We start from the raw sequence: 15,317 nt of genomic DNA, 5'->3' as shown, positions 1-15,317 counted from the left end.
GAGCCATAACAGGTCTGTGATGCCTTAGATGTTCTGGGGGGCCGCACGCGCGCTACCTAACATTGGAGTAGTTCAGCGAGCTGTCCCTGCTCCCGAAGGAGCGGGTAGCCTCGTAAATGCATGTCCTTAAAAGGGGAATTGGGGCTTGCAAATGTTCCCCACGAAACAGGAAATTCCCAGTATGCGCAATTCACCAGATTGCCCGCCGATTTATCCTGCCCTTTGTACACAAAACCGCCCGTCGCTACATTGACCGATTGAATGGTCTAGTGAGGGCACCGGACTGCCTGGCGCCCCCTTGGAGCCGCTAGACCCCGCAGCCTCGGCGGCGGCCACAGCGCCCTCGGGTCGACGGAAAGGTGTCCAAGCTGGGTCATTTAGAGGAAGTTAAAAGTCGTAATCAAGGTTTTCCGTAGGTGACCCTGCGCAGGGATCATTAACGAGTGCTAGCACCAGGCAGCACCCACACCGAGTAGTGGTGGCCGCCCCCCCGAAATAGGCAACTCGCGTGCAAACCCGAACGATCGGACGGAACGGAACGGGGACGGAACGGGGCGAGGGCCAGTGACCAAGGCGGAGACGGTCTTGTCTCCTGCCGCGTCCCCTCCCAGCTCCCTCGTCCCCATTTTCCTCCTCTCCTCGTCCGCGGGGGGCTCTCGGCCAAACGGGCTCCCCGGCCCCTTTTCCTCCTCCACAATCCCTCCCTCCCTCTGGCCGGCCCGGCCGTAAGGGAGGCGGGGAGAGAGAAGGGGCCGAACCCAAAAGTCTTTGTCATCCCCCCGCCTGGGTCAACCGGGGCCTACGATGTCGGCGACGGCGCCGGGCTCGAATCGCGCTCGGGCGCCGTGGGCTAATCGTTTTTCTCAGAGCGCAGGTTCCCTCCCCTCCGGGGCCCTTTTTTGAGTTGGAGGCGATCGAGTAGTGTGGTTGTGTGAACTCGAGGAAAGAGAAACCCAGCAAGACTCTTAACGGGGGATCACTTGGCTCGTGGGTCGAGGAAGACCGGGCAAGAAGCGATTGTGTTGGGGTGGCTATCCAATTCTCGCCGTGATTCCATCGACGTGTCGAACGCCATTGCGGCGGCCTCTGTGCCTTCCTTCGAAGGACACGGCTGCCCCACCTCCTCGATTTCGGTGACGGTTGCCATCCCGGGAGACAGTACGGACGGGCTGCGGACTGCGGCGGCGGAGGGCTCTTCCGGTCCTCCTGCCCCTTTCCGCCCCGTTCTCCGGGAAGGCCGCTACGAGGAATCTCCTTAGAGTGAGGCGGAAACAGCGCCGTGTAGGTGCCCCTTTCCGCGGCGGTCGGCTCTCTCTTCTCTCTCCCCCCCTCATCTGAGGGCAGGAGAAGGAGCGGAGCTTCCGGCGGCGGGGACCTCCGCAAAATCACAAGGGGGTTTTTGGGTCCGGCGGCTTCTTTCTCCTCAAGCCTTGCCGGCTCCACTCAAACCCGTGGCCGGAGGTGCGGCGGGCGGCGGCGGCGGGCGACTTCTTGCTCGCTCGCTCGCTCGCACGACGCATTTCCGCCCCCCTTGGGGAGTTCGCCGGACGCAGGAGAGGGGCGGTTTGCGTTGAGGACTCGCTCCCGGGCCCGGACGTTTCCTTAAGAACGCTTGGAGGGCTCGCTCTCTTCCGTCGCCCGGTCGGCCTCGGACGGGCGGCAACGGCGACAGTACCTCGTCCTCCTCCCTCCTACCCTCGTCGGCCTGACTACCGGCCGATTGTTTGGTCGGGACCTGCCGCCACTACTGGCCCAGAAAAGGCGAATGTCCGAAAAGAGGCCCGGAGGAGGCGCTCTCCCAAGCCGTGAAAGCCAGCCCGTCCCGTTTGCACCCCCCCCCCACCCCCCCCCCCCCCCCCCGAAAGAGAGGAAGGGGGCCGGGGCCTCCGGCCGTGCTGGGAGGGCAAGGGAGGGCGCACCCTGAGATCGCGAGACCGCGTAGATGATTGGGGCCCTCTCCGCGCCACGAAACCCCTGCTTTGAGGTTTCGGGGCACAGGGGGGCGTGGAAAGCCGTTAATATCACAACGGACTAAGCGGCGAAAGGATCCAAAGCACAAAACAAGCACGACGACGGGGACGGCGGCGGCGGCGGCGGCGAAGTCGTTCGCCCGCTCGCTTGCCTCGCTTTTTTGTTGTACGTACGTCGACCTCGAGTGGAGGGAGATGCCCCCCTAATTTAAGCATATTAATCACGGAGGAAAAGAAACCAAACCCGGGATTCCCTGAGTAAGTGCGACCGAAACGGGAAGAGCCCAGGCGCCAAAGCCTCGCGTTTTTCCCCGCTTCGGCGGGGGGCCGAGGGGTGCTGGCTGTCGGGAGAGGTCCTGCACGCGCTTTCCGAGCCGCCTAAGTTGTTTTCATGAATGACTCTCATACCCCGGAGGGTGTCAGGCCCGTGTGGCGGAAAGGACTTCCCTCATCCTCGTTCGCGGGAGGGGGGGTTTCGTGGGAGTGCGGAACGGGCCTCTCCTTAGAGTCGGGTTGCCTGAAACCGCAACCTAACAGGTGGTAAACTCCAATCTAAGGCTAAATATGACCACGAGACCGATAGCGAACAAGTACCGTGAGGGAAAGTTGAAACAGAACCCTTTAGAGAGAGTTCAAGAGAACGTGAAACCGTTACGAGAGGCTAACACGGGCGGAATATTCGAAGATCGAACTGGGGGGATTCATCAGTTTCGTCGGCCTGCCGGGAGACGGCAAGCGGGCGTGGCGACTTCACCGTTCCGGAGGCCTCGTCCGAAGGGCCAACGCGGGGAGCGGCCCCCGCCGCCTGCCCCGGCGGACCGGCGGGCGATCTTCCCCCCCGCCGTACGGTCGCCGCGACCGCGTTGGGACACACGGGCGTCTGAGGCCCCGGGTCCTGGTAAGGAACCGGCGGCGCTTTCGTGTTCCTCCGCTCCTCGTTGGGCGGGGGGCGTTTTTTTCCATCGCGCACCGTCCGGGGAATCCCCCGGTGCCCTCGTCTTGTTGCCCCCCCGACGGTCTTCATCCATCCGGGGCCTGCCGGGGAACGGGGGACTGGTTCCGAGTCCGCGGTCGAGCCTAATGCGCTGGCTCCCGCGCTTTTCCCTTTCCCTCTCCCCCGCGTGGCCTTCGCGGCGTGCAAAGAGTCGGTAACTTCCTCCCGACCCGTCTTGAAACACGGACCAAGGAGTCCAACTTGTAATGCGAGGTTCAATGGGCGCGCTAAACCCACGGGCGCAATGAAAGTGATCGGGCCGTCCCTCGGAGCAGCGGGCCGGCCGCGCGCACACCCGCAAAAAAGAAAACGGAAGTAAAAACTGACTTTCCTCCCCGGGACGGCGCGGGCTCCCCTCTCCCGCTCCCGCACGCCCCCGCACGCCCCTCACACCGGGTGCCGGGCGGGGGGGGCGCAGGTCCGGGACTCGCCATGACGACCGGTCGCCCCCGCCGCCTCGGCGGGCTCGTGCGGCCGGATGTGTCGGCGGGTACCCCCCGAGCACGCTGTTGGGCACCCCGCAAGCTAGTGACACTATGCTTTGGCCCGGACTGAAGCCAGGGGAAACCCTGGTGGATGTTCCGAAGCGTTTCTTCTGACGTGCAAATCGATCGCCAGGAGCTGAGTAATAGGGGGGCGAAAGACCAATCGAACTAATCTAGTAGCTGTTCCCATCCAAGTTTTCCCTTCAGGATAGCTGCGCTCGCTTTCGAAAACGAGTTCCATCCGGTACAGCGAATGACTAGGGGTGAATAATGGGGAAGAAATGTCCTCAAGCCCATTCTCAAACTTTAAATGGGGTGACGGTGCCCGGGCTGCTTCGGGGGCTCTGGCCCCGGACGAGATCGGAGTGCCTAGTGGGCCAATTTTGGTAAGCAGAAAACTGGCGCGGTGGGATGAACCAAACAAAAAACCGTCAGTTTAAAGGGGCCTAAATGGATGCTAATTCCGATCCCATGGAAGGGAGTTGCTTGCTTATAGACAGCATGACGGTGGCCATGGAAGTTGGAATCCGCTAAGGAGTGGTGTAACAACTCACCTGCCGAAGCAAGGTAACCCCGAAAATGTCATTGCGCTCAAGCATCCTTCCTCCCGATACTCGACCGCCGGGCGCACTACAGGCTGCGTCTAGAGGTCTCGAGGCCCCGGCGAGTAGGAGGGCGCGGTGGTGAGCGTAGAAGGATACGGCGCGAGCCGGTCTGGATCCGCCCACTGGTGCGGATCTTGTGGTAGTAGCAAAATGCCCTCGAGCAAGCCGAAACCCTCGTTTGACCAAGCGGGAGGAGGGTTCCCCGCCAACATCGCTTGGTCGTGGATAAGTCGGGGGGGCCCTAGCCCTAGATAGCTTCCTCCGATCCCCTGGAAAAACGCCACAACACAGTACGAGAGCTCTTCTTGGTATCTCCCTGTTTTTGGAAAGGGGTCGAGCGGCACGAGGCCCCCGAGCAGCAGCAGGCCAGCCCAACCCGGGCGTGCGGGCTCTCGGGGCTTGTCGGCGCCGGCTGCGAACTGTGTGGTGCCCCTGGATGATGATGGTTTTTTGATGAGAAACCACTCTCAGGGCCCTCTCGCGGCCGGCGTCTTTGGCCCCGGCCTTTTTTTTTTTTGTGGCCTACGCTTGCTCGCTTGCTCGCTTGCTCCGCTTTTGCGCTGGCCGGCCACGGCCAATCCCCTCGCCTCAGCATTTGTCTGATCCAAAACGAACAAAGGAAGAAAAAGAAAGAAAGAGAGAAATGCAAAGAAAACGGTCCAGTCAGATTTCGGGCTAAAGGGAATACGGTTAAAACTCCCGTGACCTGCCCCGGGGGATACAGACCCTTGCGTGGGGAAAAATATTTAGAGTGCGGGTGGCCTCTAAACGAGTGCGGCGGCGCGCGTAGGGCCGCGCGGCGTCGTCGTCGTCGTCGGGAGTCTCTCCCCCCTCCTGGTGGGGGGTTGGCGAACGACGACGGCACCAGCCGCCGGCGCCGGCGCCGCCGCGGTTACGACGATCCTCCTCCCGATCCTTTCTGTGAGGGGCTTTCCTCAGATGCGAAACTCCGCATTCCGTCGACCACGGCCGGTCCTCGCCGACTACTCCTCCTCCTCTCCTCCAGCAGGAGGAGGCGAAGACGAAGGCCCTCGAGACCCCCTAGTAGGCTCTGGCGGCAGTGCGACCCTCCCTTCGCTCTCGGAGTAAGCGCCTTATTATTATTGCCGGAGACGGTTACGGCTCCGTGCGCAGAGCGGAGCGCTCGCGCCCAACCCAACCACCCAATGGGGGTGTTTTCAGTGCCGGTGGTCGGAGGCCAGTGCGTGTGCATTGGCAACGAGGCGTACTCGTTCGCCGACCCACCAACACGGGGCCGGCGGTACCCGGGAAGAGCTTTCTTCCTTTTTTTTAGGCTGCGGGAGGCCCCCAAGTTCGTTCACTTTGGTGGGGGCGTCGTTGGCCGTAACAAGCCATACGTGAGATTGTGTCTGTTGGGATCAATATCCTCGCTGTTGCGTCGCCACCCGGTTCGCCGTAGAGCACCGCGCAAATAAGCGCTTTGTGTCCCGTGCGGCTACCGCCGGCCCTTGAAAAGGTGGATAGTGTAAAACCCCCTCCGGTACCAACCACAACCAAACGCAACCGACTACAGAGCATGTTTTAATTTGAGAGGGGGTGGGGTGGCGCGGCTTGCGCGCCGGCTCGTCGAAACGCCGCAGGCCGAAACGAGAGCGAGTTCTGCGGTCGGAGGACTAGCACCAGCCATGATTTAGTGGTGGCACCGCAGTGGCGTACAAGGGGACAACAGAGTTTGGAGGCGCCCCGGTCGGGTGTAGAAGATAGTGAGGAAAGAGGAAGGAGAGGAAGTTAGTGCTCTTCTTCCTTCCTTCCTTCTCAGCCTTAGCCCTCGGGAAGTCGAGATGCCTACCCAGCGGCGCCCGCTTTGCGGGGGGCAAGTCCCGTACCTTACTCCGCAGCAGTCTCCAAGGTGTTCAGCCTCTGGTCGATAGATCAATGTGGGTAATGGAAGTCGGCCAGTTAGATCCTTAGCTTCGGGACGAGGATTGTGGCTCTGAGGGTCGAGCCATGCCGGGCGCACAGCCGGAAGCGGAAGCGGGTCCTCGTTTCCCCTGGCGGGTCGGACCGCCGGTGCCGGCGTGGGACCGGAGGCGCGGCGAGGAGGGGGCCCAATGGGGGTGCCCTTTGGCGGGTCGGCGCCGCGGCGTTCTTCTGTCCGCTCCGAGGGAGAAGGACTGGCCGAAGGGGCGGCCTTTCACGAGGTCGCTCCCGATGCTCGGACCCGACCCCGCAGGGGCGTCTGCCGTGCCTGCGGCTGCTCGCCTGCCGCTGGTGCCCTCCCCGTCCGCTCGAGCCGCGCAGCCCGAGCGCCGCCGGCATCAATCACGCGCCCCCGCCGTCGCGGGTCGGGACCAACGCGGAAGTGCGCCTCCTCGGGCAAAGGCCGGGGTTTCCCCTCCCGTTTCCACCGGCCGCGGCTGGCAAACAGACGGCGCGTCTCAGAACTGGCACGGACCCGGGGAATCCAACTGTTTAATTAAAACAAAGCAATGCGATTGTCGGTGAGCGATGCCTGACGCATTTTGATTTCTGCCCAGTGGCTCTGAATGGTTTCAAAGGTGGAGAGATTCACCAAGCGCGGGTAAACGGCGGGAGTAACTATGACTCTCTTAAGGTAGCCAAATGCCTTCGTCATCTATTAGTGACGCGCATGAAGGGATTACGAGATTCCCACTGTCCTACCTACTATCTAGCGAACACACAGGCGGGGGAACGGGCCTGCAGTTAACTGCGCGGACAGAGGACCTGTTGAGCTTGACTCCCTAGTTTGGCTTTTGTAGAGAGGCACCTAGGTGTAGCATAAGTGGGAGGGCGCTCGCCGCCCGACGATGAAATACCACTACTCTGGTCGTCGTCTCTACTGACTACTATCGTGATGCGGGAGCGGGAGCGTGACGGGGGGTTCGGGCATGCGAAATCGGGCCGGCGGCCCACCGGGGCTCAGCCGCGCCCTTCCTCCTGCAAGTCTTCCCTAGCCTCTACCGTTTTAGACTGGCAAGTGACATGAACAAGAGCGGGGGCCCCCGCCTCCCGGGGGGCGAAAGGGGCTTTCTTCCGCGCGGGGCCGGTCGTCGCGCCGCCTCGCGGCGGCGCGTCCGCCGACCCTTTCCGAGGACAGAGCCAATGGTGAGTTGACTGGGGGGTACAATCTGTCAAACGATAACGCAAGATGTCCCAAAGGTCAGCTCAGCGTGACAGAAACCACGTGTAGAGCCCAAGGGCAATGCTGGCTTGATCCGGACTCTCAGTAGAGCACGGACTGCGAAAGCACGGCCTAGCGATCCTTTTGACTTTTACCGAGTTTTTTAAGCCGAGAGGTGTCAGAAAAGTTACCACAGGGATAACTGGCTTGTGGCGGCGGCCAAGCGTTCATAGCGAAGTCGCTTTTTGATCCTTCGATGTCGCTCTATCCTATCATTGTGGAAGCAGTTTTCACCAAGCCGTATGATTGTTTACACCAACCCTCTAATAGGGAACGTGAGCTGGGTTTAGGACCGTCGCGAGACGGTTAGTTTTTTTACCCTACGTTAACAACGTCCGCCACGTCGCGACAGGATCCCCGCCCAGTACGGAGAGAACGGTGGGTCCCAGGACCAATGGTTGCAACCTCCTGCCCGACAGGCCACCAGGGGAGTGCAGCCACTCCGCAGGTTTTTAGCCCCTGAAAGCCTCTCAAGGGGGAAACCGCGCTTAGCGTTAAGCGACGTGATCGCGTGCGGGCGCAAACGGATCGGCGAGTTTACTAAAACTGAGTTAGAGACCGAGCCCGGCGAGAGCCAAGGATGGCGGACTGTGCCCATGCAATGGGAAGTCACGCGGCCTTGTTTCTGACGGTCGAAGGGGGGAGGTCCCAGTCGACGCCCGCCAAACCGCTCCCCGCCCCGGGGGCGGTGTGCCGCCGCCCCGTAGCTTGAAGGGGGTCCTCCCTTTTGGACCCAGCTTCCTCGAGATACAGAGCAAACCACGTCCGGGTGTGCCGTACCGAACCGTCCTGCATACGACTACTATCGGCTTGGGGTGTTGTCCGGTTGAGAAAGCAGGCTCCTCTTTTTCCTGCGATTAAGTGAGACCTCGTCCCCTACGTTTCGATGGTTTTTGTTGCCCTCTCCAACTTCCTAATACCGGAGGGTCCTTGGTTGGCTGGCGGGGCGGTCGTGGCTGCAATGCATGCATGGCTGCTGCTGCTCTCCTGCTCGTGAAATTTCCCTCGCATGGAGACACGATTGCAGCATGCATGCATGCAGCAACGACCGCCCGCCCCGCCCAACCAAGGACTCGGTATGAGGGAAGTTGGAGAGGGCAACAAAACCATACCGACCGTAGGGACGAGTCTCACTTAATCGCAGGAAAGAGTAGCCTGCTCTAACCGGTAACACACCCCAGCAGATATGTCAGTCGTTGCCAGACCGGGTTCGGTACGGCAACCGGACGTGTTTGCTCTGTAATCGATGAAGCTGGTTCCAAGGAGGCCCCCCTTCAAGCTCCCGGGGCGGCGGCCCACCGCCCCGGGAGGGAGCGGTTTGGCGGGCCGTCGACTGGAACCTCCCCCCTTACGACCGTCAGAAACAGCCGCCGGGACTTCCCCTTGCATGGGCAACAGTCCGCCTCCCTTGGCTCTCGCCGGGCTCGGCCGTTAAACTCATTTAGTAAACTCCGTCCGATCCGTTGCGCCGCACGCGATCACGTCGCTAACGCTCAGCGCGGTTTTCCGTCCTTGAGATGCCTTCGGGGTAAAACCTGCCGGACGGTGGCTGCCTCCCCTGGTGGCCTTCGGGCAGGAGGTGCACCATTGGTTCCGGACCCGACCGTTCCTCCGGTACTGGGCGGGGCTCCTGTCGCGACGTGCGACGTGTTAACGGTAGGGTTAAAACTAACCTGTCTCGCGACGGTCTAAACCCAGCTCACGTTACCCTATTAGAGGGTGAACAATCCTACGCTTGGTGAAAACTGCTTCACAATGATGGAAGAATCCGACATCAATGGATCAAAAAGCGACGTCGCTATGAAACGCTTGGCCGCCACAAGCCATTTATCCCTGTGGTACTTTCTGACACCTCTGCTTAAAAATCGTAAAAGTCAACGGATCGCTAGGCCTTTGCTTTCGCAGTCCGTGCTCGTACTGAGAGTCCGGATCAAGCCAGCATTTGCCCTTGGGCTCTACACGTGGTTTCTGTCCACTGAGCTTGACCTTGGGACAATCTGCGTTATCGTTTGACAGATGTACCGCCCCATTCACTCCCCATCTGCTCTGTCCTCGGAACGGGTCGCGACGCGCGCCCGCGAGCGGCGCGACGAACCGACCCGCGCGGAGAAGCCCCTTTCCGCCCCCCGGGGAGGCGGCCGCTCTTGTTCATGTCACTGCAGTCTAAAATCGGTAGAGCATAGGGAAGACGGGCAGGAGGAGGGCGCGGCTAGCCCCGGGGGGCCGCCGGCCCGCTCGCATGCCCGAACCCCGTCATGCCTCCCGCTCCCGCATCACCGAGTAAGTAGAGAGACGACCAAGTAGTGGTATTTCATCGTCGTGCGCGAGCGCCCTTCCCACTTATGCTACCACCTCAGGTGCCTCTCGTACAAAGCCAAACTAGAGTCAAGCTCACAGGGTCTTCTTTCCCCGCCGTTAACTGCAGGCCCGTTCCCCTTGCCTGTGGGTTCGCTAGATAGTTAGGTAGGACAGTGGGAATCTCGTTAATCGCATTCATCGCGTCACTAATTAGATGAACGAGGCAATTTGGCTACCTTAAGAGAGTCATAGTTACTCCCGCCGTTTACCCGCGCTTGGTTGAATCTCTTCACTTTGACATTCAGAGCATGGGCCCAGAAATCCACAATGCGTCAGCAATCGATCACCGACCTCGCATTGCTTTGTTTTTAATTAAACCCGTCGGATTTCCCCTGGTCCCCGTGCACAGTTCTGAGACGCCGTCTGTTGCCAGCCGCGGCCGGGAAAACGGAATGGAAACCCCGGCCTTTGCCCGAAGGGCGCCTTCCGCGTTGGTCCCGACCCGCGACGGGGGTCGCGTATGCCGGCGGGCGCTCGGGCTGGCGGCTCGAGCGGAAGGGAGGGCACCAGCGGCCGGCGAGCATCCGCAGGCAACGGCAGCCGCCCCTGCGGGGTCGGGTCCGAGCTCGGAGCCGAACCTCGTGAAAGGCCGCCCCCTCGCCCAGTCCTTCTCCCTCGGAGCGGACAGAACGCCGCGGCCGCCGACCGCCAAGGCCACCCTTGGGCCCCCTCCTCGCCGCCGCCCCCCGCGCCGCACTCGGCGGCCGACCCGCCAGGGGAAACGAGGGCCCGCTTCCGGCGGTGGGCCCCAGCATGGCTCGACCCTCAGAGCAATCCTTGTCCCGAATTAACGGATCTAACTTGCCGACTTCCCTTACCTACATTGATCTATCGACCAGAGTGCTGAACACCTTGGAGACCTGCTGCGGAGTCAGGTCGGGACTGCCCCCCCCCGCAACGCGGGCGCGCTGGTAGGCATCTTCGACTCCCGAGGGCTAAGGCTGAAAGGAAGGCAGGAGAAGAGCAACTATCTCCGTTCCTTCCTCTTCCTCCGCTTCTTCTTCCCCCGACCGGGGCGCCTCCAACTCTGGTTTGTCCCCTTGTACGCCACTGGCGGTTCCACATACTCATTGGCTGGTGCTAGTCTCCGCCCCGCAACTCGCTCTCGTTCGGCCCTGCGGCGTTCGACGAGCGCGCGCAAGCCGCTGCCCACCCCACCCCCTCTCAAATACAACATGCCTCTGTCCGGTTGGTTGGGTTTTGTTGGTACCGGAGGGGGTTTTACCCTATACTCCTTTTCTAGGGCCGGCGGTAGCGCACGGGACACCAAGCGCTTATTTGCGCGGTGCTCTTCGGCGAACCGGTGGCGATCGCAACAGCGAGGATTGCTCCCAAACAGATCACATCTCCGTATGGCTGTTTCGTCCAACGACCCCCACTCTAAGTGAACGCATAAACTTGGGGGCCTCCATCAGCCTAATAAAGAGAAGCAAGCTTGTCCCCGGGCTCCCGCCGCGTCGGCGAACGAGTACTCCTGTTTGCCAAGCACACGCACTGGCCTCCGTACCACCCGGCACTGAAAACACCTTGGGGGGTGTGTTTGGGCGCGAGCGCTCGCTCTGCGCACGGAGCCGTAACCGTCTCCGTCAATAATAATAAAGGCGCTTACTCCGGAGCGAAGGGGAGTCCCTGCACTGCCGCCAGAGCCTACTAGGGGGTCTCGAGCCTTCTTCTTCTCCTCCCTCTGCCTGAGGAGGAAGGAGGAGGAGTATCGGCGAGACCGGCGCTGGTCGACCGGAATGCGGAGTTTTCCGCACTCCTGAGAAAGCCCTCTCACAGAGGATCGGGAGGAGGATCGTCGTAACCCGCGGCGTTGCGCCGGCGCCGGCGGCGTTGCCGTCGTCCCCGTTTCGCACCCCCACCCAAGAGGGGTGAAGACTCCCCGACACGACGACGACGCCGCGCGCCCACGCGCGCCGCGCACTCTTAGACGGCCACCCGCACTCTAAATATTTTTCCCACGCACGGGTCTGTCTTCCCACGGGGCAGGTCACGGGATTTTTAAACCGTATTCCCTTTAGCCCGAAATCTGACTGGACCGTTTCTTTCTTTCTCTCTTTCTTTCCTTTTTTCGTCCTTTGTTCGTTGTTTGATTCCAGACAATTGCTGAGGCGGGGGATTGGCTGGCCGGCAGCGCAAGCGAGCAAGCGAGCAGCGATCAAGCGAGCAAAAAAAAGTCCGTGGCCAAGACGCCGGCCGCGAGAGGCCCTGAGAGTGGTTTTCTCATCAAAAAACATCATCATCAGGGCCCCACACCGTTGCGCATCCGGCGCCGACAAGCCCCCGAGAGCCCGCCCGCCCGGTTGGGCTGGCTGCTGCTGCCTCGGGCCCTCGTGCCGCCTTCGACCCTTCCAAACAGGGAAATCCAAGAAGAGCTTCTCGACTGTTATTGTGGCGTTTTTCCAGGGGATCGGGGGAAGCTCATCCTCGGGCTAAGGGCCGACTTTCCACGACCAAGCGATGTGGCGGGGAAGGCCCTCCTCCGCTTCGGTCAACGATGGGTTCGGCTTGCTCCGAGCATTTGCTACTACCACCAGATCGCACCATTGGCGGCTCCAGAACCGCTCGCGCCGTAATCCTTCCTACTCTCACCACCGCGCCTCCTACTCGCCTGGGCCTCGAGACCCCTCGACGCAGCCTATAGTGCGCCCGGCGGTCGAGTATCGGGAGATGCCTTGAGCGCCATGCCATTTTCGGGGTTACTTGCCTTCGGCAGGTGGAGTTGTTACACACTCCCTTACGGATTTCCCAACTTCCATGGCCACCGTCCTGACTGTCTATAGCAAGCAACTCCCCTTCCATGGGTCGGAATTAGCATCCATTTAGGCCCCTTAACTCGAACTTTGGTTCATCCCACAGCGCCAGTTCTGCTTACCAAATTGGCCTCACCTAGGCACTCCGATTCTCGTCCGGGCTTCGAGCGAAGCAGCCCCGGCACCTCACCCATTTTAAAGTTGTGAGAATGGGCTGAGGACATTTCGTCCCCAACACACCTAGTCTTCGCTTTACCGGCTGGAAACATCGTTTCGAAAGCGCGCCCAGCTATCCTGAGGTAAACTTTCGGCGGAACCAGCTGACTAGATAGGTTTCGATTGGTCCTTTCGCCCCTATACTCAGCTCTGGCGATCGATTTGCACGTCGAAAACGCTTTCCGGACCTCCACCAGGGTTTCCCCTGGCTTCATCCTGGCCAAGCATAGGTTCCTATCTTTCGGGTCCCCAACATCTATGCTCTGGGTACCCAGCCGACACATCCGGCCGCCCGAGCCCGCCGAGGCGGGGGCACCGTTTCGTCATGGCGAGTCCCGGACCTTGCGCCCCCCCCGCCCGCCCCGGTGAGGGGCGGGCGGGGCGTGCGGGAGCGGGGAAAGGGAGCCCGCGCCGTCCCCGGGGAGGAAAGTCAGTCACTCCGTCCGGGTGGCGCGGCGCCCGCTGCTCCGAGGGACGGCCCGATCACTTTCATTTGCGCCCGTGGGGTTTAGCGCGCCCATTGCTCGCCTACATGTTGGACTCCTTGGTCCTGTTTTCAAGACGGTCGGGCAGGATACCGACTCTTTGCACGCTCGCGAAGGCCCGCGGGAGAGGGAAAGGAAGCGCGGGAGCCAGCGAATTAGGCTCGACCGCGGCCTCGGAGCCGTCCGGCACCCCCCCCCCCCCCGAAAGGAGAGGAAGGGGGACGGGGCCATCCGGCCGTGCTGGAGAGGGCAAGGGCGCACCCTGAGATCGCGAGACCGCGTAGATTGGGGCCCTCTCCGCGCCACGAAACCCCCGCGTGGGGTTTCGGGGCAGGCAGGGGGGGCGTGGAAAGCCGTTAATCAACGGACTAAGAGAGCGAAATGATCCCAAAGCACAAAACAAGCAAGACGACGGCGACGGCGGCGGCGGCGGCGACTCGTTCGCCCGCTCGCTCGCTCGCTTTTTGTTGTACGTACGTCGACCTCGAGTGGAGGGAGATGACCCGCCTAATTTAAGCATATTAATCAGCGGAGGAAAAGAAACCAACCGGGATTCCCTGAGTAAGTGCGACCGAAACGGGAAGAGCCCAGCGCAAAGCCTCGCGTCCCCTTCGCGGGGGGCTCGAGGGGTGCTGCGTTCGGGAGAGGTCCTGCACGCGCTTCCGAGCCGCCTAAGTTGTTCATGAATGACTCTCATACCCACGGAGGGTGTCAGGCCCGTGTGGCGGAAAGGGACTTCCTCCTCCTCGTTCGCGGGGAGGGGGGTTTCGGGAGTGCGGAACGGGCCTCTCCTTAGAGTCGGGTTGCCTGAAACCGCAACCTAAAGCAGGTGGTAAACTCCATCTAAGGCTAAATATGACCACGAGACCGATAGCGAACAAGTACCGTGAGGGAAAGTTGAAACAGAACCCTGTAGAGAGAGTTCAAGAGAACGTGAAACCGTTAAGAGGCTAAACGGGCGGAGATTCGAAGATCGAACTGGGGGGATTCAGTTCGTCGGCCTGCCGGGAGACGGCAGCGGGCGTGGCGACTTCCCGTTCCGGAGGCCTCGGCCGAAGGAGCCAACGCGGGGAGCGGCCCCCGCCGCCTGCCCGGCGCCGGCGGGCGATCTTCCCCCCGCAGTAGGTCGCCGCGACGCGTTGGGGACACACGGGCGTCTGAGGCCCGGGTCCTGGTAGGAACCGGCGGCGCGTTCGTCCTCCGCTCCTCGTTGGGCGGGGGGCGTTTTCCAGCGCGCCCGTCCGGGGATCCCCCGGTGCCCTCGTCTTGCCCCCCCGACGGTCTCTCCTCCGGGGCCTGCCGGGAACGGGGGACTGGTCCGAGGCCGCGGTCGAGCCTAATTCGCTGGCTCCCGCGCTTCCCTTTCCCTCTCCCGCGTGGCCTTCGCGGCGTGCAAAGAGTCGGTACTCCTCCCGACCCGTCTTGAAACACGGACCAAGGAGTCCAACATGTATGCGAGTCAATGGGCGCGCTAAACCCACGGGCGCAATGAAAGTGATCGGGCCGATCCCTCGGAGCAGCGGGCGGCCGCGCGCACCCGGACGGAGTGACTGACTTTCCTCCCCGGGACGGCGCGGGCTCCCTCCCGCTCCCGCACGCCCCGCACGCCCCTCACCGGGCGGGGGGGGGCGCAGGTCCGGGACTCGCCATGACGAACGGTCGCCCCCCGCCTCGGCGGGCTCGGGCGGCCGGATGTGTCGGCGGGTACCCAGAGCATAGATGTTGGGACCCGAAAGATAGTGAACTATGCTTGGCCAGGATGAAGCCAGGGGAAACCCTGGTGGAGGTCCGAAGCGTTTCTGACGTGCAAATCGATCGCCAGAGCTGAGTATAGGGGCGAAAGACCAATCGAACTATCTAGTAGCTGGTTCCCTCCGAAGTTTCCCTCAGGATAGCTGGCGCTCGCTTCGAACGAGTTCCATCCGGTAAAGCGAATGACTAGGGGTGTTGGGGACGAAATGTCCTCAGCCCATTCTCAAACTTTAAATGGGTGAGGTGCCGGGCTTGCTTCGCTGAAGCCCCGGACGAGAATCGGAGTGCCTAGTGGGCCAATTTTGGTAAGCAGAACTGGCGCTGTGGGATGAACCAAACGTCGAGTTAAGGGGCCTAAATGGATGCTAATTCCGATCCCATGGAAGGGAGTTGCTTGCTATAGACAGCAGGACGGTGGCCATGGAAGTTGGAATCCGCTAAGGAGTGTGTAACAACTCACCTGCCGAAGCAAGTAACCCCGAAAATGGCATGGCGCTCAAGCATCCTCCCGATACTCGACCGCCGGGCGCACTATA

General features: G+C 61.7%; 2 protein-coding genes across 2 annotated transcripts; both read right to left on the bottom strand.

The window, feature by feature from the left end:
- Positions 1-266: 266 nt before the first annotated feature.
- LOC119570525 (basic salivary proline-rich protein 2-like) lies at positions 267-4,035 on the bottom strand. The gene is made up of 6 exons (XM_037918225.1): positions 4,004-4,035; positions 3,755-3,818; positions 3,356-3,559; positions 2,637-3,138; positions 2,379-2,500; positions 267-368 (listed from the first exon to the last, which is right to left on the bottom strand). Exons 1-6 carry the CDS (start codon positions 4,033-4,035, stop codon positions 267-269), a joined length of 1,026 nt encoding a protein of 341 aa, XP_037774153.1.
- A 9,547-nt stretch (positions 4,036-13,582) lies between these two features.
- Positions 13,583-14,474, bottom strand: LOC119570526 (the record flags this gene model as incomplete). Its single annotated transcript, XM_037918226.1, is given in 1 exon segment — positions 13,583-14,474. A coding segment is annotated over 1 exon segment (495 nt), but the record flags the coding sequence as incomplete, so codon positions are not given.
- Positions 14,475-15,317: the final 843 nt, after the last annotated feature.

The sequence above is a fragment of the Penaeus monodon genome, unplaced genomic scaffold, assembly GCF_015228065.2.
Source record: "Penaeus monodon isolate SGIC_2016 unplaced genomic scaffold, NSTDA_Pmon_1 PmonScaffold_3002, whole genome shotgun sequence".
Taxonomy (NCBI): domain Eukaryota; kingdom Metazoa; phylum Arthropoda; class Malacostraca; order Decapoda; family Penaeidae; genus Penaeus; species Penaeus monodon.
The sequence above is the reverse complement of the archived record's forward strand: the minus strand, read 5'-3'. Positions and strand labels throughout refer to the sequence as shown.

Bases quoted from the DNA above. Each gene is read 5' to 3' on its own strand.
- LOC119570525 (XM_037918225.1), bottom strand. From the start codon at position 4,035: ATGACATTTTCGGGGTTACCTTGCTTCGGCAG. The intron at 3,819-4,003 runs GTGAGTTGTTAC...TTGGCCCACTAG, and splicing joins GGGTTACCTTGCTTCGGCAG to GCACTCCGATCTCGTCCGGG. The intron at 2,501-2,636 runs GTTAGCCTCTCG...ACCACCTGTTAG, and splicing joins TCTTCGAATATTCCGCCCGT to GTTGCGGTTTCAGGCAACCC.